The sequence below is a fragment of the Hevea brasiliensis genome, chromosome 8 (genome assembly GCF_030052815.1).
Source record: "Hevea brasiliensis isolate MT/VB/25A 57/8 chromosome 8, ASM3005281v1, whole genome shotgun sequence".
Lineage (NCBI taxonomy): Eukaryota > Viridiplantae > Streptophyta > Magnoliopsida > Malpighiales > Euphorbiaceae > Hevea > Hevea brasiliensis.
Window position 1 is genome coordinate 45472576 of NC_079500.1, and position 20373 is coordinate 45492948.

At 33.8% G+C, this 20373-nt stretch overlaps 1 protein-coding gene across 1 annotated transcript in view; it reads left to right on the plus strand.

The window, feature by feature from the left end:
• LOC110660536 (glucomannan 4-beta-mannosyltransferase 9) overlaps window positions 1–6551 on the plus strand; it is a 32054-nt gene extending 25503 nt beyond the window's left edge. Inside the window, exon 9 of the mRNA XM_058151558.1 lies at window positions 6410–6551. Within this exon, the coding sequence (XP_058007541.1) occupies window positions 6410–6413 (4 nt within the window). The 3' untranslated portion in view covers window positions 6414–6551. The remainder of the gene's footprint in view (window positions 1–6409) is intronic.
• Window positions 6552–20373: the final 13822 nt, after the last annotated feature.

Below are 20373 nucleotides of genomic sequence, written 5' to 3' on the forward strand. Positions count from 1 at the left end.
CTAATAAATAACTATTCTAATTTATTTTAGGTCATCTTACTCATTTATTTTATTTTATTTCTAATATTTTAAATTGCTAATATTCTTAACTTATCTCAATAAATTTCACTGCCCAAGTAACCTATGACAGGCTGACTAAACTGGATAACGGGTCGTTGGCACTGGACACCTTGGTGCCTCGGGCCGTCATACCATGGGACGCAGAACGTCAACCACGTATGCAGTCAGTATGGCTAGAAAGCCATGATAACACATAATCGGGCATAAAAGCCATGAATGTTGGCATAAAGCCATGAATACGGGCACAAAGCCATGAATACAGGCATAAAGCCTTTCGCAGTACTGTTAAAACAATACCCTATTGGCATGCCAAACTATCCAATCTGACACACATGTCTAGGCAATACAAGGGCACATAATATCATTAAACATTAATATATTGTGTTTTATGACTTCATTATTTCATAATAAATTTCAATTATAATTCATACATTCATTTGATCATTTATATGATCACAATTCACATCAATTATCCTTTTTATACCATTGTACTCAAAATACTTCTCCTTTCTACAATAATGAGAACTAATGTCTCATTCATACATTAATATGGTTCATTTATTCATTCTTTTTGTTATTCATATTAATCACAATTCTAAACAATGGTTCACATGTACCATTGTATTCAAAACATTTTTTCTTTTCTCATTTATACATTCAAGAATCTACTTATGTAATTGCAAATTTTATATTTCAAGTTGAGTTATTAATATTTTATAAATTCCATTTGTGATGGGCATATAAGCCCTAACTATCTATTCACATCAATTAGGTGACTTATTTTTCATGTTTCAAGTAATCCATGAATATTTCATGGATTTCAAATTTATGGCCTTAATTTCTTTTTAACAATGTTGACTAGGATGCATAGTCCACATTTGTCATACAATTCTAAGCATTTAAGCTTAGAATTGGTTCTAGGTATTCATCTTAATTTACTAATTATTTTGATTACTATTCACCTTACTAGTCAACCAAAATGTTGACTTTTTCATACTTAGTGGATATATTAATTCTAATTACACCAAGATCCCACATTTTGAGTTTTACATTTGCTAGTATTAATTGCCAATTGCAATTTAAAGTCCCCTAGATGCATTTCTAATTTCAAATTTTGAATTTCAAGTTTTGGTGTCACTATTCACCTCATTGGTCAACAAAAATGTTGACTTTTGGATAGAGAATAGGTACATTGGTTTTGACACTCCAAACATACCACATTTTGCATTTAAAACTTGTTGGAAGTGATCACCATTACCATTTCTAAGCCTAACACTAAGTGGTAGAATTTTCAGTTTTTGTACCATAAGTTTACTGTTCTATTAGGGACTGTTATAGTGGAAATTTGAGGAAATGGTAAACATGAAAGTTGTTCCTTATTTTGTCTAGTTGAATTTCCTTTTTTGAATCACTCCATTTGGAGTTTTGTGGCTCCAGATATGGTCCAAAAACCACAGCTGGCCGGATTTCAATTCTGCAGAATTTACCAAATCTACAGTACCATAAACAGTGACTGCCACTGCCATTTGGGTTAGGTTCTGGTCATAATTTGGGGTAGGTTTCTTCATAAAAGTTGTTTTTCTATGTCTTAACTTGTTGCTGTAAAAATTTCAGGTCAATTGACCATTTCTACAGTGATTTATGGCCAAATGAACAGTTACTATTCATTTGGTCATTTCTGCAGGTGTTGTTGCAAGGTATCCGGATTGGGGCCAACTTTTGGTCCTCTTGCTTTGGTCTTTTGGGCATGGTTTCTTCAGCAAAAATGTGCTATTATAAGTCTAGTTTCATGTCCAATTGGCCAAACACCAATTGAACCTACACAGCCAAAGTTATGGCTATCTAAGTGGGCTGGAATCACAGCCTCATTGCTGCTGTCTCTAGGCAGCCTGCACATTTCACTTTGCCATGCATTAGCTCACTTCAAATTATGATTAACTTGCCTCAAATGGTCACTAATTGACCATTAAAATGTTCATTCACCATTACCTAAACAAGGTCCAAGTTTCTCTCTAAAACCCTAACCCTAATTGACCAAGCCTCCAATTCATGCATCCCACTCCTAATTTGCTATACTAATCATATAATTTATAAGAGGGGCAGCAATATGTCACTTTAAACCAAAGATTTCTCCTAACCCTAACTCATGTCAAGGCTGCCAAAACTTCATGGAATATAACCATGCTTCATTAATTCAATTTTTGTCAAATTTTTAACTTAACTTAGCTCAAATTCATGATTAGAAAGATGTAAAAGCAAAGGTTATGGCACTAACCTCTTTGGTGATTTTCTAAGCTTGTTCACACCTCACTTTCTTCCACTTTCTCTTCTTCTAATTGCTGCCCAAGTCTTGCTCTAGTGGTAAGGGAAATTTTTAGTGAAGGGAGGACAAGGTTTTGAGGTGGTTTGAAGTGGGAAATGAAGCTTAAGGGAGCTTTAATGGTAGAACCTCTTCTCTCTCTCTCTCTCAACGTTTTTTAGGCTGCCCAAAGGTTGAAGATGCTGATTGTTTTTTCAAATTTTTGGTCACTTTTATCTCTTTTAATGAGTTTAACAAATTGTGATTGGTGGATAGGTTTTTAATGACATCATATGATGTCATTATTAGGTATTTTCTTTCATTTTCTTTTCTTTTCATCTCTACTCATTTTCAATTTAATTTTTAGTAATGTTTATTCACATTTTGTGTCATAATAATTATTTACTTAACTGGACAAGTCGGCCAAAAATCGTCTCTGAAGGCGAAATGACCAAAATGCCCTCCGTTTGGCTTAACGGGTCAAAATTGTCTGTACCGATTGAAAAATTTTTCTAAATATTTTCTTGGCATTCTAATGCCATAGGAACCTCAATGACCCTTCTCTGGAGTCCCAAAAATTATTTTATGAATTTTTCCCCGGGTCTAGGGCTCCTCGTTGCGAGAACCGCAACTTCACTCTGGTTACCCATCGCTTGGGCACCGGCTCGTTTAACTTGGTTGTATTTTATTTCAAAAATTTTTCCTAAATTTTTCTTATTAATATTTGAGTTAATTATGGTTCCTGACTTTAGTTTAAATATTTTTCCGGACGTTCTAGCTGTCCGGACCGACACCGGTCACCGAAACTGTAGAATGTACGGAGTTGCTACAGTGAGGGTGTTACAATTCGGGCTAGGAGGCTACTTGGGAATGGGAGGAGGACATGAGGAGGCAGCACCCGCAGCTGTTCAGAGATTGATACCAGGTAAAATTTTGAGACGAAATTTATATTAAGGAGGGGAGAATTGTAACACCCCTATTTCCATAGCCTGGTAGATTTTACTGTTTCGGTGACCAGTGTCGGTCCGGACAATTAAAGGGATTAGAACCACACTTAAGACAACTAGATAAGCTATAAACACAAATAATTGACAATTTCCAATTAGTTAAGTATAAATAATAAAAATAGAAATAAGAAGTAAAACGAGCCGAGAGTCACAGCGATGGGTGACCTTTACGGGAAGGACTGCGAAGTCAATTTAAACTCAAATTTCGAACCGTAAAATGTGACGCTGCGGTCCTTAGGACCATTACGAACACAGGGGAAAAGAGAAAATCACGAAAAAGAATTGTTAAGTCAGTCAAATAATTAGGTCAGGGAGCCGAAAGAAATATTGAATTATTTGCAAACCGGGTTGAACCGGCAAGGGGCAATTTGGTTAATTGACCCTGAGAGCTGACTGCTGACCTAACTGTCAAATAAAATCGGAGAAAAGAAAATTTTGGAGTCGGGAATTAAATTAAAGAACTAATAGAAAAAAAAAAGAAGGAAATGAAAAAGTGAAGGGAGATGACATCATGCACGACATCATGCATGATGCCATAAATATTATAATTAATAAATTTAATTAAATTGATTTATGGTCTTCCTAAGACATAAAAAAAAAGAAAGAAAAAAAAAATAAAAGTCTTCTTCATCTTCCCTAAGTTGCCGCCCCACCTCTCCTTTAACACCACCATTACCACACCTCCATGAAAGCTTGCTCCAAGTTTTAAATCCCCCATTAAACCCTAATTTCTTCCCCAATCACTTCATAAAACCTTATTTTCTTCCTTTGAGAAAGAGATTTAGCAAGAAACAAAGAAGAAAAGAGGAGAAAAATTGAAGATTGAATATCAAAGTTGAGGTAAGCTATTTACTTTGGAATTTTGAGTTTAATACATGTGTTTATGATTGAATGAACTGAGAAATAAGCTTAAAATGAAATGAAAACAAGTGTTATGGGACAAAGTTGAATTTTGGCCAACTAGGGTTTGATATATGTATGCATGAACTTGGTGAATTTAAAGGTGTATGTGAGCTTATTGGTGTTGAATGCTTATGATTAAATGTCTTGAATTAGTTAAATGAAATGAATTAGTGTGGTTAGGGTTTGACACCTAGGGTTTAGAGGTAAAAATTTGGAGAAATGGTGAAATGATGCAGTTGATCTAGTTTGACGTGAAAAATGGTCATTTGTGACCAAATGAAGTGTGTTGGAAGTGTTGGAGTTAAGGTTAAATTCAAATTCAATGTGGTCATGCTGCTGGCAGCAGGACCAAGGTCCCTTTGAGGGACAAAAAATAAAAATTTACAAGTCTAATTGGTATGAGACCAATTGGGAATGAAAATAGACACTAAATGACACAATTTTCATTTAGGAACCATGCCCAAAAAGTGACCAAAACCTTGTGAATAAATTGACCCAATCCGGAAAATCTTAGTCTGCCTTGTACAAAATGACCAAATAAACAGTATTTGTTCATTTGGCCATAACTTGAGCTAGGCAGGTTTAAATGACCCAAAATTTTACCAATGGACAGTTGAGATATAGACCTAAAACTTTCATGAAGAACACAAACCCAAATTATGCCATTAACCAAGTCATTTGGCCACCCAAATTTGGTGACCTAAAACTGCCAAAACAAAAATTTGCTTAGAAATCTGGGTTAACTCCAATCCGGCAGCCATGGTTCAAATGGCTATAACTTGAGCTACAAAACTCCAATTGGAGTGACTCAAAAAGGAGAATAAACTTAAGACAATAGGGAACATTTTCTATGAGGAAGTTTTGCCAAATTCTAACAATAAAATGACTAATGGAACAGTGCAACTTTAGACACCAAAACTGAAAATTTATTAAATTTGCCTAAAAGACTTAGAATTTGAATAAATAACCAAAACCAACAAATTTAGTAACCAAAATTTAATATGTGGGTGAAGTTGGAATTCCCATACCTAATAAGCCTTAGAAAGTCAACAAATTGACTTGAATAGTATAGTGAATAGTAACCCCGAAACGTAAAATTTAAAGAACGTCAAGTTTAGCACATTAGAGCTAGGTAAAAGTAAAGTTAAATTTATTTTTGGATTTATGTTAAGTTATGATACTGAAACACTGTGAAACTGTGTGTTTCAGTTGAAAAAAATACCTGAAAATAAGCTGAGGGATTGAGTCAAGGCCAAGAGGTGACTCGTATAAGGTTTGTGCACAACTAACTCTTTTGTTATATTTTTATTTCTAAATCGATTTGAACAAGTTATTTTATGATTTATAAATTTTGATGTGTTGAGAATTATAGTTTGTTGAATGAAATTATATAAATGAAATGTAAATTTTCTTATACATTTAAGGATTTATTGCATGATTTTGAGAATCGTAAATTTTAAGTTTGATGTGTTGCCAACCTTGAGCATGAATTTATGATGATTAAATATATTGATGATTTGTAAATACTTTGTAAATAGAAATTGTTTTGAATATGATTTGAAACCACAGTTGACATGGCAAAATTTGTTGTGAATTCTCATTAGCTTGTCTAGTGAGATATCTCCTCCACTAGATGGGGCGAGTTCCTTCCTCTTTGGCTTGCCAGTTGGAGAAGAATTTGAATGAGTACTCATATATACTAGCTAGTCTTTGTTTCTCCCTTTTAGCCTCGGTTATTGAGACAGTGTGAAATGTCGTGGTGTACAACACGGCATCTATTTGAATTTTGGGTCATGGGTTCAACTGTGTGAATTGTTGGCAACGCCCTTTAAATTATGCATAATTTGATAAATTGTGATTGAAATAAATAGTTTGTTAGTGATTCAAAATATTTTTGTATTGTTTCGGAGTTTAAAAGAAATGTAAATAAATAGTTACTATTTGATCAAAATGTTATTCAAATGAATAAGTTGCATGAATGAAAATATTGATTTTTGAATGTCATGAATTTTGAAGAATTTAGAAATTTTAAATTGTTATTCATTATGAATTGTTAAGAATAATTTGTATTAAGTTTTAAATTATTAGTTTGTGCACCACTGAGTTCACCACTCAGCGATAGCTTTGTATGCTGTCGCAGGTGAAAGAAAATATATAGAGCAGCTGAGCGAGGTTACTAAAGGACACGGTGAGATTATCCTCGGGTATATCATAGGTATACCCTTGTACATTAGCTTTTGATGTAATTCTGTAATTATATGTATGAAATTTACTCTGAGCAGTTGTACCAACTCTTTTGTAATATATATATTTAGATTGTAATCAAATACAAATTATTGTAATATTGTCTTGAGATTTTATGTATTTATAAAGTTTGCACTACTAAATTTTTAATACTCCCATGAATATAAATATTCATTTTGTTATCTTAATGAGATATTTCAATGTTTGATTTAATTTAAACTGTGTATTGAATTGCTTGTGTTGATTTGTGAAATGAGGATGATTTGAATTTTGAGACTTGAGAAATTGGTTGAGATTGATTGTGAAATTTGAAGAAGTTGTTGAGAAAAATATTGGGAGTGTCTTTATTTTCAGATTTTGAAGAACTGTTTTCTTAAAATACAGACGACACTCTGCCGAAATTTTTGTAAAAATTGCGGAGATTTTTAAATATCTAAAAAAATTTGTTTTATGTTTGGACTTTAAATAAAGATTTTTAATATTTGAGAAAATTTTACCCACTAATTTAAAAATGAACGAAAATCGTTTCAAATCCCTTGTAGTAAATTTAATGGGTTACCGGTAGGCGAAGTACGATAATTCATTAGGTGTACTATCGGAGCATATTACATCTTATGAGGAGTAGGTTATGACATGTTTTTGTGGTATCAGAGCTAGTTTTTAAAGTAAAATTTGAACTATGAATTTGAAATATTTTTCGATAAGTACAACTGCTCAAATGTTTGATACATATAGTACATTTACATCATAAAAATGAACTAACGGGGAGAAATCTCCTTGTATTGGTTGTACAGGAAATAGAAAAAAAAATCCTGTGAATAGATATGGACAAGGGGGATAAAACGGTAGAGTAGTATGATACAGCTAACGTACAAGGTGAGGCCCCAGTTTCGCAGAACGTTGGAGGTCCAATTGCACCAGTCCCTCCTATAGAAATTACTGCATAAATGGCCCAGTAGATGGCCATGTTCTTTCAGCAAATGGCTGATAATCGGTTAGCCCAGGCCCAAGTACAAACCCAAGCCCCTCAAAAGCAGCATGAAAAAGAGAAAAGTGGGAAACTTATTGGTCAAAGTTCGAGTAGTAAATTGGGAAAGAGAAAATATTTTCAGGGACCTCGAGCTCCTAAGTATGACAGAGGCCTATCTTCACGGCAGAAACAATCACGAACCATTCGTTAAAGTACCAGAAGTTCCTACTCAATCCGTATCTGTGACGTTTGTGGAAAATTTCATGGGGGTATTTGCCATAGGGTCACTGGAGCCTGCTTCAATTGTGGTGGAATTGGACATTTCGCCTGAGATTGTACTAGCGCACGTCGATTTATGCCACATACTACACCAGAGGAATCAGTTCAAGATTCTGATTTTAGAGGCTCATTAATAGTCAGTAGGGCAGAGGCAGAAGTAGAGACAGCACTTCGGGTAATCCTCGCACAATGGACCAACCCGAGCAGAGGAATACACTAGAAAGAGGGAACGCCATGCATCGAGGGAAAGAAGCAGAGACTTCAGATGTAGTTGTCGGTATGTTCTTAACTTGTGAAAGGAATAATTATATACTATTTGATTCTGCCTCTACTTATTTATATGCTAATGTAAAATTATATGTTCTGCTGTTATTCCCTTGCATGGAGATAAATTTTAATGTGTTAGTAATTAGTCTTTTAGGATAAGAATTGCGATAATAAGCATGATTGGAATTAAATTTTGAAAAGTTTCTAGTGAGAGACATCTCCTAGACTATGATGAATTATAAAGTTAATTAGTAAGCTTAATTAGGTAAGGCAAGAGGACCAAAAAGTAAGTTATAGCAATATATCTGCCCTAGATGGAAGTAAAGGTATACTATTGATAGATGTCAGTAAGTACCAGAATCAAAATAAGTTTAAGATATTAGTGGATTTGAAAGAAATAAGACATAGGGAAGTTTGATTTATTGGGATGTATCGTAGTAACTATGCAATATTCTTGATGTTTGTGCCGTAGTCGCAGACATCTGATCGACTTGAGATTTATTGTGTAGAGCTACGTACTACCCAATAGTACATAAGGATAAGAATAGTTATAAATGACTTTCGCTCTGGTACAAATATACCAAAATATAGTTTTATTACTAGAACTGAGTTTGAAAATCCTAATTTGGGATTTAAAACTCTATAATTAGAATATCAAAAGATCATGGTTGCAAGGTAGTGAGAGTTAAAGACTCTGTTACCCTAGCATGAATTACAATATATCAAGAATTGTTAAGAGACTAGAGATTTTAACATGGTAAAAATTTAAAAATAACACCTATAGAGCTAAGTCATCCAGTCTCCGATATGGGGTTGTAGTTGTTTTGATATTGCAAAGGATCTTTTGCTCAAAGTTTAGTAAGAAATAATATTTTATTTGTGTAGTAGTGAGACACAAAATATAATTTTGTTCCCCTGGATGAGACAGGATGCTATGGATGACAATTATAACTTATAAAACAGTTAAGAAATGATGTTCTACTGATAACAGTAATTCGATAGGAACTATATGCTCAGGTATTCTTTAGGAAGAGCACAATTTTATTGTGCGGATCATAATGATTAGATTAGAATTAAAGCGAAACTTTTGAATAGCATGGGAAACAGGAGAGTCTGGTAGACTCCCTTCTTAAGATTAAAGAATTGTTTATGGTTAAAAAAAAAAAAAGGGTAATGATCGCAAACCAGTAGAAAAATAAGCTATAGAATATTGATAGATAAAAGAGTTGTGGAAGTAAAAATTAGAATAGTTGGTGCAAATGTAATAAAGAAACGTTATGAATATTAGTTAAAGTGTTGACTAGAATGGTCAGAGGACCAAATCAAAGTAATATCGAAGTATAGTGGATTTATTAGTGATGATAAGAGGTGTTAAATTACGACTCGACAGTCAAGTTAAGGAAGAAGATAAGATTGAGGAATAAAATAATTAAAGCTAAGTTGTGGAATTAAAAAAAAAAAAGAGACTACAAAGGAAAATAATGGCTAAAACAACAACAAGAGAAGACTAAAATATTCTAAACCAAACTGAAGGTTGCATTAAATGATCAAGAGATTTGATAAGAAAAGAGTAAAACTAAGTTCCTACCCTTAGGATCGTATGAGGTCCTAGAAAGAGTGGATCTACTAGCACACAGATTTGCTTACCTCTAAAATTGAAATGAATTTGAATCTAACTTATAACAGAGGCTCATAAGAAACTTGGCACACGAGGTGAGCAATCGATGAGTAAATAGTATTGGTGAAAATGCTGTGGAACCATCATTTGAGCCAGGAGGCTACTTGGGAATGAGAGGAGGACATGAGGAGACAGCACCCGCAGCTGTTCAGAGATTGATACCAGGTAAAATTTCGAGACGAAATTTATATTAAGGAGGGGAGAATTGTAACACCCTATTTGCATAGCCTGGTAGATTTTACTGTTTCGGTGACCAGTATCGGTCCAGACAATTAAGGGGATTAGAACCACACTTAAGACAACTAGATGAGCTATAAACACAAATAATTGATAATTGCCAATTATTTAAGTACAAATAAGAAAAACAGAACATCAGAAGTTAAACGAGCTGAGAGTCACAGCGATGGGTGACCTTATCGGGAAGGACTACAAAGTTATTTTAAACTCAAAATTCGAACCGTAAAATGTGACGCTGCGGTCCTTAGGACCATTACGAACACAGGGGAAAAGAGAAAATCACGAAAAAGAATTGTTAAGTCAGTCAAATAATTAGGTCAGGGAGCCGGAAGAAATATTGAATTATTTGCAAACCGGGTTGAACTGGTGAGGGGCAATTTGGTCAATTGACCCCGAGAGCTGACTCCTAACCTAACTGTAAAATAAAATCGGAGAAAAGAAAATTTTGGAGTCGGGAATTAGTTTAAAGAACTAATAGAAAAAAAAAGAAGGAAATGAAAAAGTGAAGGGTGATGACATCATGCATGACATCATGCATGATGCCATAAATATTATAATTAATAAATTTAATTAAATTGATTCATGGTCTTCCTAAGACATAAAAAAAAGAAAAGAAAAGGAAAGAAAAAGAAAAAGAAAAATAAATAAAAGTCTTCTTCATCTTCCCTAAGTTGTCGCCCCACCTCTCCTTTAACACCACCATTACCACACCTCCATGAAAGCTTGCTCCAAGCTTTAAATCCCCCATTAAACCCTAATTTCTTCCCGAATCACTTCATAAAATCTTATTTTCTTCCTCTGAGAAAGAGATTTAGCAAGAAACAAAGAAGAAAAGAGCAGAAAAATTGAAAATTGAATATCAAAGTTGAGGTAAGCTATTTACTTTAGAATTTTGAGTTTAATACATGTGTTTATGATTGAATGAACTTAGAAATAAGCTTAAAATGAAATGAAGACAAGGGTTATGGGACAAAGTTGAATTTTGGCCAACTTGGTTTTGATATATGTATGCATGAACTTGGTGAATTTAAAGGTGTATGTGAGTTTATTGGTGTTGAATGCTTATGATTAAATGTCTTGAATTAGTTAAATGCAATGAATTAGTGTGGTTAGGGTTTGACACCTAGGGTTTAGAGGTAAAAATTTGGAGAAATGGTGAAATGATGTATTTGATCTAGTTTGAAGTGAAAAATGGTCATTTGTGACCAAATGAAGTGTATTGGAAGTGTTGGAGTTAAGGTTAAATTCGGATTCAATGTGGTCATGCTGCTGGCAGTAGGACCAAGGTCCCTTTGAGGGACCAAAAATAAAAATTTACAAGTCCAATTGGTATGAGACCAGTTGGGAATGAAAATAGACACTAAATGACACAATTTTCATTCAGGAACCATGCCCAAAAAGTGACCAAAACCTAGTGAATAAATTGACCCAATCCGGAAAATCTCAGTCTGCCATGTACAAAATGACCAAATGAACAGTATTTGTTCATTTGGCCATAACTTGAGCTAGGCAGGTCTAAATGACCTAAAATTTTACCAATGGACAGTTGAGATATAGACCTAAAACTTTCATGAAGAACACAAACCCAAATTATGTCATTAACCAAGTCATTTGGGCACCCAAATTTGGTGACCTAAAACTGCTAGAACCAAAATTTGCCCAGAAATCTGGGTTAAGTCCAATCCAGCAGCCATGGTTCAAATGGCTATAACTTGAGCTACAAAACTCCAATTGGAGTGATTAAAAAAGCAGAATAAACTTAAGACAATAGGGAACATTTTCTATAGGAAGTTTTGCCAAATTATAACAATAAAATGACCAATGAAACAGTGCAACTTCAAACACCAAAACTGAAAATTTATCAAATTTGCCTAAAACACTTAGAATTTGAATAAACAACCAAAACCAACAAATTTAATGACCAAAATGTGGTATGTGGGTGAAGTTGGAATTTCCATACCTAATAAGCCTTAGAAAGTCAACAAATTGACTTGAATAGTATAGTGAATAGTAACCCCGAAACGTAAAATTTAAAGAACGTCAAGTTTAGCACATTAGAGCTAGGTAAAAGTAAAGTTAAATTTATTTTTGGATTTATGTTAAGTTATGATATCAAACATCATGGAAACTGTGTGTTTCAGTTGAAAAAAATACCTGAAAATAAGCTGAGGGATCGAGTCAAGGCCAAGAGGTGACTCGTATAAGGTTTGTGCACAACTAACTCTTTTGTTATATTTTTATTTCTAAATCGATTTGAACAAGTTATTTTATGATTTATAAATTTTGATGTGTTGAGAATTATAGTTTGTTGAATGAAATTGTATAAATGAAATGTAAATTTTCTTATGCATTTATGGATTTATTGCATGGTTTTGAGAATCGTAAATTTTAAGTTTGATGTGTTGCCAACCTTGAGCATAAATTTATGATGATTAAATATATTGATGATTCGTAAATATTTTGTAAATAGAAATTGTTTTGAATATGATTTGAAATCACAGTTGACATGGCAAAATTTATTGTGAATTCTCATTAGCTTGTCTAGTGAGATATCTTCTCCACTAGATGGGGCGAGATCCTTCCTCTCTGGCTTGCCAGTTGGGGAAGAATTTGAATGAGTACTCATATATACTAGCTAGTCTTTGTTTCTCCCTTTTAGCCTCGGTTATTGGAAGAGTGTGAAATGTCGTGGTGTACAACGCGGCATCTATTTGAATTTTGGGTCATGGGTTCAACTGTGTGAATTGTTGGCAACGCCCTTTAAATTATGCATAATTTGATAAATTGTGATTGAAATAAATAGTTTGTTAGTGATTCAAAATATGTTTGTATTGTTTCGGAATTTAAAAGAAATGTAAATAAATAGTTACTATTTGATCAAAATGTTATTCAAATGGATAAGTTGCATGAATGAAAATATTGATTTTCGAATGTCATGGATTTTGAAGAATTTAGAAATTTTAAATTTTTATTCATTATGAATTGTTAAGAATAATTTGTATTAAGTTTTAAATTATTAGTTTGTGCACCACTGAGTTCACCACTCAGCGATAGCTTTGTATGCTGTCGCAGGTGAAAGAAAATATATAGAGCAGCTAAGCGAGGTTACTAAAGGACACGGTGAGATTATCCTTGGGTATATCATAGGTATACCCTTACACATTAGCTTTTGATGTAATTCTGTAATTATATGTATAAAATTTACTCTGAGCAGTTGTACCAACTCTTTTGTAATATATATATTTAGATTGTAATCAAATACAAATTATTGTAATATTGTCTTGATATTTTATGTATTTATAAAGTTTGCACTACTAAATTTTTAATACACCCATGAATGTAAATATTCATTTTGTTATCTTAATGAGATATTTCAATGATTGATTTAATTTAAACTGTGTATTGAATTGCTTATGTTGATTTGTGAAATGAGGATGGTTTGAATTTTGAGACTTGAGAAATTGGTTGAGACTGATTGAGAAATTCGAAGAAGTTGTTGAGAAAAATATTGGGAGTGTCTTTATTTTCAGGTTTTTAAGAACTGTTTTCTTAAAATACAGACAGCACTCTGCTGAAATTTTTGTAAAAATTGTAGAGATTTTTAAATATCTAAAAAAATTTGATTTATGTTTGGACTTTAAATAAAGGTTTTTAATATTTTAGAAAATTTTACCCACCAATTTAAAAATGAACAAAAATCATTTCAAATCCCTTGTAGTATATTTAATGGATTACCGGTAGGCGAAGTACGGTAATTCATTAGGTGTACTAGGGAGTATGTTACATTTTACGAGGAGTAGGTTATGACATGTTTTAGTGGTATCAGAGCTAGTTTTTAAAGTAAATTTTGAACTATGAATTTGAAATATTTTTTGATTAGTACAACTGCTCGATTGTTTGATACATATAGTACATTTACATCATAAAAATGAACTAACGGGGAGAAATCTCCTTGTATTGGTTGTACAGGAAATAGAAAAAAAAATCCTGTGAATAGATATGGACAAGGGGGATAAAACGGTGAAGCGATGCGTCTGACTAACGTCTGAGAGAGGCCCCAGTTTCGCAGAGCGTTGGAGGTCCAACTACACCAGTCCCTCCTATACAAATTACTGCACAAACGGCCCTGTAGATGGCCATGTTCTTTCAGCAAATGGCTGATAATCTGTCAGCCCAGGCCCAAGTACAAACCCAACCCCCTCAAGAGCAGCATGAAAAAGAGAAAAGATTTTGAGGGACCCCGAGCTCCTAAGTATGACAAAGATCGATCTTCAGGGCGGAAGCAATCAAGAACCATTCGTCAAAGAAGTAAAAGTTCCTACTCGATTCGTATCTGTGATGTTTGTGGAAAATTTCATGGGGGTATTTGCAATAAGGTCACTGGGGCCTGCTTCAATTGTGGTGGAATTGGACATTTCGCCCGAGATTGTGCTAGCGCACGTCGATTTATGCCACATACTACACCAGAGGAATCAGTTCAAGATTTTGATTTTAGAGGCTCATTAATAGTCAGTAGGGGTAGAGGCAGAAGTAGAGACAACACTTCGGGCAATCCTCGCACAATGGACCAACTCGAGCAGAGGAATACACTAGAAAGAGGGAATGCCATGCATCGAGGGAAAGAAGCAGAGACTTCAGATGTAGTTGCCGATATGTTCTTAACTTGTGAAAGGAATAATTATGCACTATTTGATTCCGGCTCTACTTATTTATATGCTAATGTAAAATTATATGTTCTACTCCTATTCCCTTGCATGGAGATAAATTTTAATGTGTTAGTAATTAGTCTTTTAGGATAAGAATTGCAATAATAAGCATGATTGGAATTATTTTTGAAAAAGTTTCTAGTGAGAGACATCTCCTAGACTATGATAAGTTATAAAGTTAATTAGTAAGCTTAATTAGGTAAGGCAAGAGGACCAAAAAGTAAGTTGTAGCAATATATCTGCCCTAGATGGAAGTAAAGGTATTACTGTTGATAGATGTCAATAAGTACCATAATCAAAATAAGTTTAAGATATTAGTGGATTTGAAAGAAATAAGACATAGGGAAGTTTGACTTATTAGGATGTATCATAGTAACTATGCAATATTCTTGATGTTTGTGCTGTTAGCTGCAGATTACAGTACTGACTTGAGATTTATTGTGTAGAGTTACGTACTACCCAATAGTACATAAGGATAAGAATAGTTATAAATGACTTTCGCTCTGGTACAAATATACCAGAATATAGTTTGATTGCTAGAGAATTGTTATGAGACTAGAGATTTTAGCATGGTAAAAATTTAAAAATAACACCTATAGGGCTAGGTCATCCAGTCTCCGATATGGGGTTGCAGTTGTTTTGATATTGCAATGGATCTTTTGCTCAAAGTTTGGTAAGGAATAATATTTTATTTGTGTAGTAGTGAGACACAAAATATAATTTTGTTCCCCTGGAAGAGACAGGATGCTATGGATGACAATTATAACTTATAAAACAGTTAAGAAATGATGTTCTACTGATAACAGTAATTCGATAGGAACTATATGCTCAGGTATTCTTTAGGAAGAGCACAATTTTATTGTGCGGATCATAATGATTAGATTAGAATTAAAGCGAAACTTTTGAATAGCATGGGAAACAGGAGAGTCTGGTAGACTCCCTTCTTAAGATTAAAGAATTATTTATTGTTAAAAAAAAAAAGGGTAATGATCGCAAACCAGTAGAAAAATAAGCTATAGAATATTGATAGATAAAAGAGTTGTGGAAGTAAAAATTAGAATAGTTGGTGCAAATGTAATAAAGAAATGTTATGAATATTAGTTAAAGTGTTGACTAGAATGGTCAGAGGACCAAATCAAAGTAATATCGAAGTATAGTGGATTTATTAGTGACGATAAGAGGTGTTAAATTACGACTCGACAATCAAGTTAAGGAAGAAGATAAGATTGAGGAAGAAAACAATTAAAGTTAGGTTGTGGAATAAAAAAAAAAAAGAGACTACAAAGGAAAATAATAGCTAAAACAACAGCAAGAAAAGACTAAAATATTCTAAACTAAACTGAAGGTTGCATTAAATGATCAAGAGATTTGATAAGAAAAGAGTAAAACTAAGTTCCTACCCATAGGATCGTATGAGGTCCTAGAAAGAGTGGATCCACTAGCACACAGATTTGCTTACCTCTAAAATTGAAATGAATTTGAATCTAACTTATGACACAGGCTCATAAGAAACTTGGCACACGAGGTGAGCAATCAATGAGTAAATAGTATTGGTGAAAGTGCTGTGAAACCATCATTCGGGCCAGGAGGCTACTTGGGAATGAGAGGAGGACATGAGGAGACAGCACCTGCAGCTGTTCAGAGATTGATACCAGGTAAAATTTCGAGACGAAATTTATATTAAGGGGGGGGGGGGGGAGAATTGTAACACCCCTATTTGCATAGCCTGGTAGATTTTACTGTTTCGGTGATCGGTGTCTGTAACACCCCTAAGTTCGGTAGTGCGTTTTACTGTTCCGGTGACCAGTGTTGTCCGGACAGCTAGGATGCCTAGAACTACACTTCGTTATGATAGAGGAGACATAAAATAATGAAATACAAGAAAAGAAAATACAAGAAAAAGAAAGGAAAAATAATAGCAAAGAAATGTAACCAAGTTAAGCGAGCCGAGAACCCTAGCGATGGGTGACCGCACCGGGAAGTCACGGCATGGACCGTTGACTAGCCCTGGACTGCGGGAAACCCTGGAAAATATTTTTAGGACTCAAATAAATATTTATTGAAGTATAAATATCATTAGAAATATCAAAGAAAAATTAAATAATTAGTACAAAAAAAAGTGAAATCGAAAAACGGACAAAATCCGGTGTTACCGAAAAATCGAGAATGCAACCCTAACAGGGGCATTGTGGTCATTTGACACCCCGAGTTGTCTTTTGACCTAAATGTCCATTAAAAATACATGATATTATATTTGTAAAATGTCATAAAAAATTAAATTAGTGGTACAAAGTTTAAATAGCAAAAATAGGAAGCTTAATGTGAGAATTTGGAAAATTAAGAATAAAAAAAATCATTAATTCTTACTTAGTGCTCCACTCACCTTACCTAAGTGGACCACTACACATTTTTGGGCAGAAACAAATCACCTTCTTCAACCTCCCAAACCAGAACCAGCTGAATCATTTTCTTCTCTCAACTTCCTCCATGGCCGTCCATGGCAAAGCTCTATGCATGCATGAAGTAAGCCAATTTCTTTCTAAGTTCCTTCATCAAAGTTAGTCTACACCAGTTGGGCAGCATTTAGGGAGTGAGAAAGGTAAGTTTTGATGAGTTTTTAAGAAGCTTCAAAAGTGGTAAGTTTGTGTTTTTGATTATTATTTAATTAAAGTTTGTAAGGATGTTATGGGTGTTTGATTTATGGAGAGATTTTTGAAGTTTGATGTTGAATGGGGAAGTGTACTTTTGGCAGCCATGGAAACACTTTAAAGACAGTTTATTTTTGCTTGTAAATGGTGGATTAAAGGATTGATTAAATATATATGTGTGTAGGAAATTGATTGGGTAATGTATACTAAGTATATTGTGAATGTATACTTGAATTTGGAAGCTTGGAACTTTATTCAAAGTGAGGTGTAAATTGGCAGCCTGGTTTGGTGAACCATAAGGATTTTATTTCATGTTTGGTTTATGGAATAATGATGTTAAAATGTGTAAATTGTTATGGCAGTTTGAGTGTGTGTATGGTGGTGTGAAGTGGGACATGTAAATGAGCATGTATAGGTGATTGAATTGTTGTAAATTGGATTGAAAAATTCTGCACTTGTTGGTGCACATTGAATGTCATTGTAAGCTGCCAAAATGACCTATAATGTGTTGTGAATTATGTTTAGGTCATGGTACAATCAGAATTGGCTTGAATGTTAAGTTTGGTAACTGTTAGGAGTGATCCTTGATGTGTATGGAAGAAATGCAATAAGGCAGTTTGAGTTTTAGGCCTATAACTTTAAGTGTGCGGCTCCAATTGGCATGAGACCAATTGGAGGTGAAACTAGGCACAAAATGTGCCAACTTTCATGAAGGAAGCATGCCAAAATTCTGCTTGCAAGGTAGCTTGAAAAATGACCAAATCCGGATTAAGTGCAAATAAGGCCTGAAAATTGACCATTTGGGCAGCAGTTAGTATTTAGGCCATAACTCACTCAAAACAGGTCCAATTGACCTGAAATTTTGACCATGAATAGTTAAGACCTATATCTACAAGTCTTATGAAGACACCAGAGCCCATAAATGACCATAAGAAAGTCAAACAGCTTGCACAAATTCGGGTCTAAAAACTGGCCGAACCAAAATTGACCTAAAATGACCTAAAGTGACCAATTTTGATGTAATTTGACCAGCAATAGTAAAATGACCATAACTTGGTCCGCATAACTCAGAATGACCTGAAATTTTGCCCCGCGTGCAATAAGACATAGATCTACAAGTTTGTAGTTTTGACCAAAACCCGAAAACCGAGGGAACTAGGTCGTCCGGCTAGGTCAAAATAGTATTACTGAATCCAGCAAATTGCAAGATAACGCAGTATACATGGAAATGAGTTAGGTAAAATGTACCAACCCTAAAAGACTATCGAATGTGACATATTAGTAACACTAAAACCTAATTTACCTAGAATGCATCGAGGGTCGATATATTAGGTTGATTAAGCAAATAATAGCATTCAGTGAATTATTTATCAAACATTATCGTTAGAGACAGTTTAATTAAGTACTGAAACACTTCAAATTGTGTTTCTCAGTTAGCAAAGACTCAGGGAAAGGGAAGGAAACACTGAGTCAAGGCCAGGAGACAGTTATCAGAGGTTTGTGTATAACAGTTATTTCTTTTGAATTTTTCAATTGAAATAAATTATGACTATTTGTATATTATTATTTTCAATTATGGAAATGTGTTTGAATGGATACTTATTGCTTGAAAAGCATTGCAAATAGTTTGAAACTGTGGAAAAATTGATTTAGTGTGATTTGTGAAAATTTGAAGTTAATTATGAATTATGTTGCCATTTTGTGAATGAATTTATGACTTTAGAAATTTATTGGATTCTCACGAATCATTTGAATAAAATGTTTGGAATTGATTTTGTGTTCACACTTAACATGACAGTATCATATCATTCCTTCTCCATTTATGGGGTTGTGATCGTTTATTTTCCTTATCCATTTATGGAGTCATGATCGTTTATTTTTTTCCCTCTCTGGTTTACCAGTTGAGGTGATCGGATGAGTACTCATTATATAGCTAGCTCCCTTCCTCATTGATTTCAATTAGTGGGGTTGTGATTGCTTTGTCGTGGTGTACAACGCGGCATTGATCAGAAATTTTGTGTCATGGCTTAAGTTGTGTATGAATTGGCAACACTGTGTTCGTAAATTATTTGACTAAATTGTGTTATTATGAGCTTTGATAATTTGTGAAATGGAGTTTAAATTCTTATTGACATTCACTGTCATTTGAATTTAACTACGTTTTGATTACTGAGATTTATTGTGATATTGTGTTAAATTCCTTATGACATTCATTGTCTTGAATTTAACTATGGTTTTACGTATCCATCATTTATATGATTTATGAATTGTGATTTAAAGTTGTATTTGGTTAATATTGTGCACCACTGAGACATTGTCTCAGCGATAGCTTTTTATTGCTGTCGCAGGTAGACAGATTGACAGGGCAGCAGACTAGGCTGCTAGTACATTCAGCGAGAAATCATCGGGTATATTGAGTATACCACATTTTGGATTTTGTACTGTAATGTATGTTCACTGTATGTATATATTGTTCTTGATTTTGAGCAGTTGTAAATTAAAATTGTACATTAAAGTTGTAAAGTAAATTGTGAGTATTTTGGCTTTTAAAATTTGTACTGTATTTCTTTTATCTCAGTCTTTGAAAAATTATTGTGGATTTGTGTTGAAAAACATATTGTGTTGAATTATGTTGGAGTTTGAGATTGAGAAAAATATTGAAGTGCTTTTACAGGTTTTTGAAGAACTGTTTTGTCCAAAATACAGATGGCACTCTGCCAAAATTTTTACAGAAATTATTAATAGTCTAAATGTGTTAGTTGTTTCACTTCAGTTCAAAAAGGTTTTTAACACCTGTAAATAGTGCTCACCACTATAAAAGGAAGTAAGAAAAGTTTTAAAATCTCTTGTAGTGTATTTAATGGGTTATCAGTAGACGAAGTTGGTAATTCATTAGGTATACTACGGGATCATGTTATGCCTTACAGGAGGGTAGGGCATGACATGTTTAAGTGGTATCAGAGCAAAGTTTTTAAAATTCTGTTTTCACCTATAATTTGAATATTCTTTCTTCATAGTACAACTGCTCAATATCATTGCTTGATATATACAGTACATTACATTATAAATATGCAC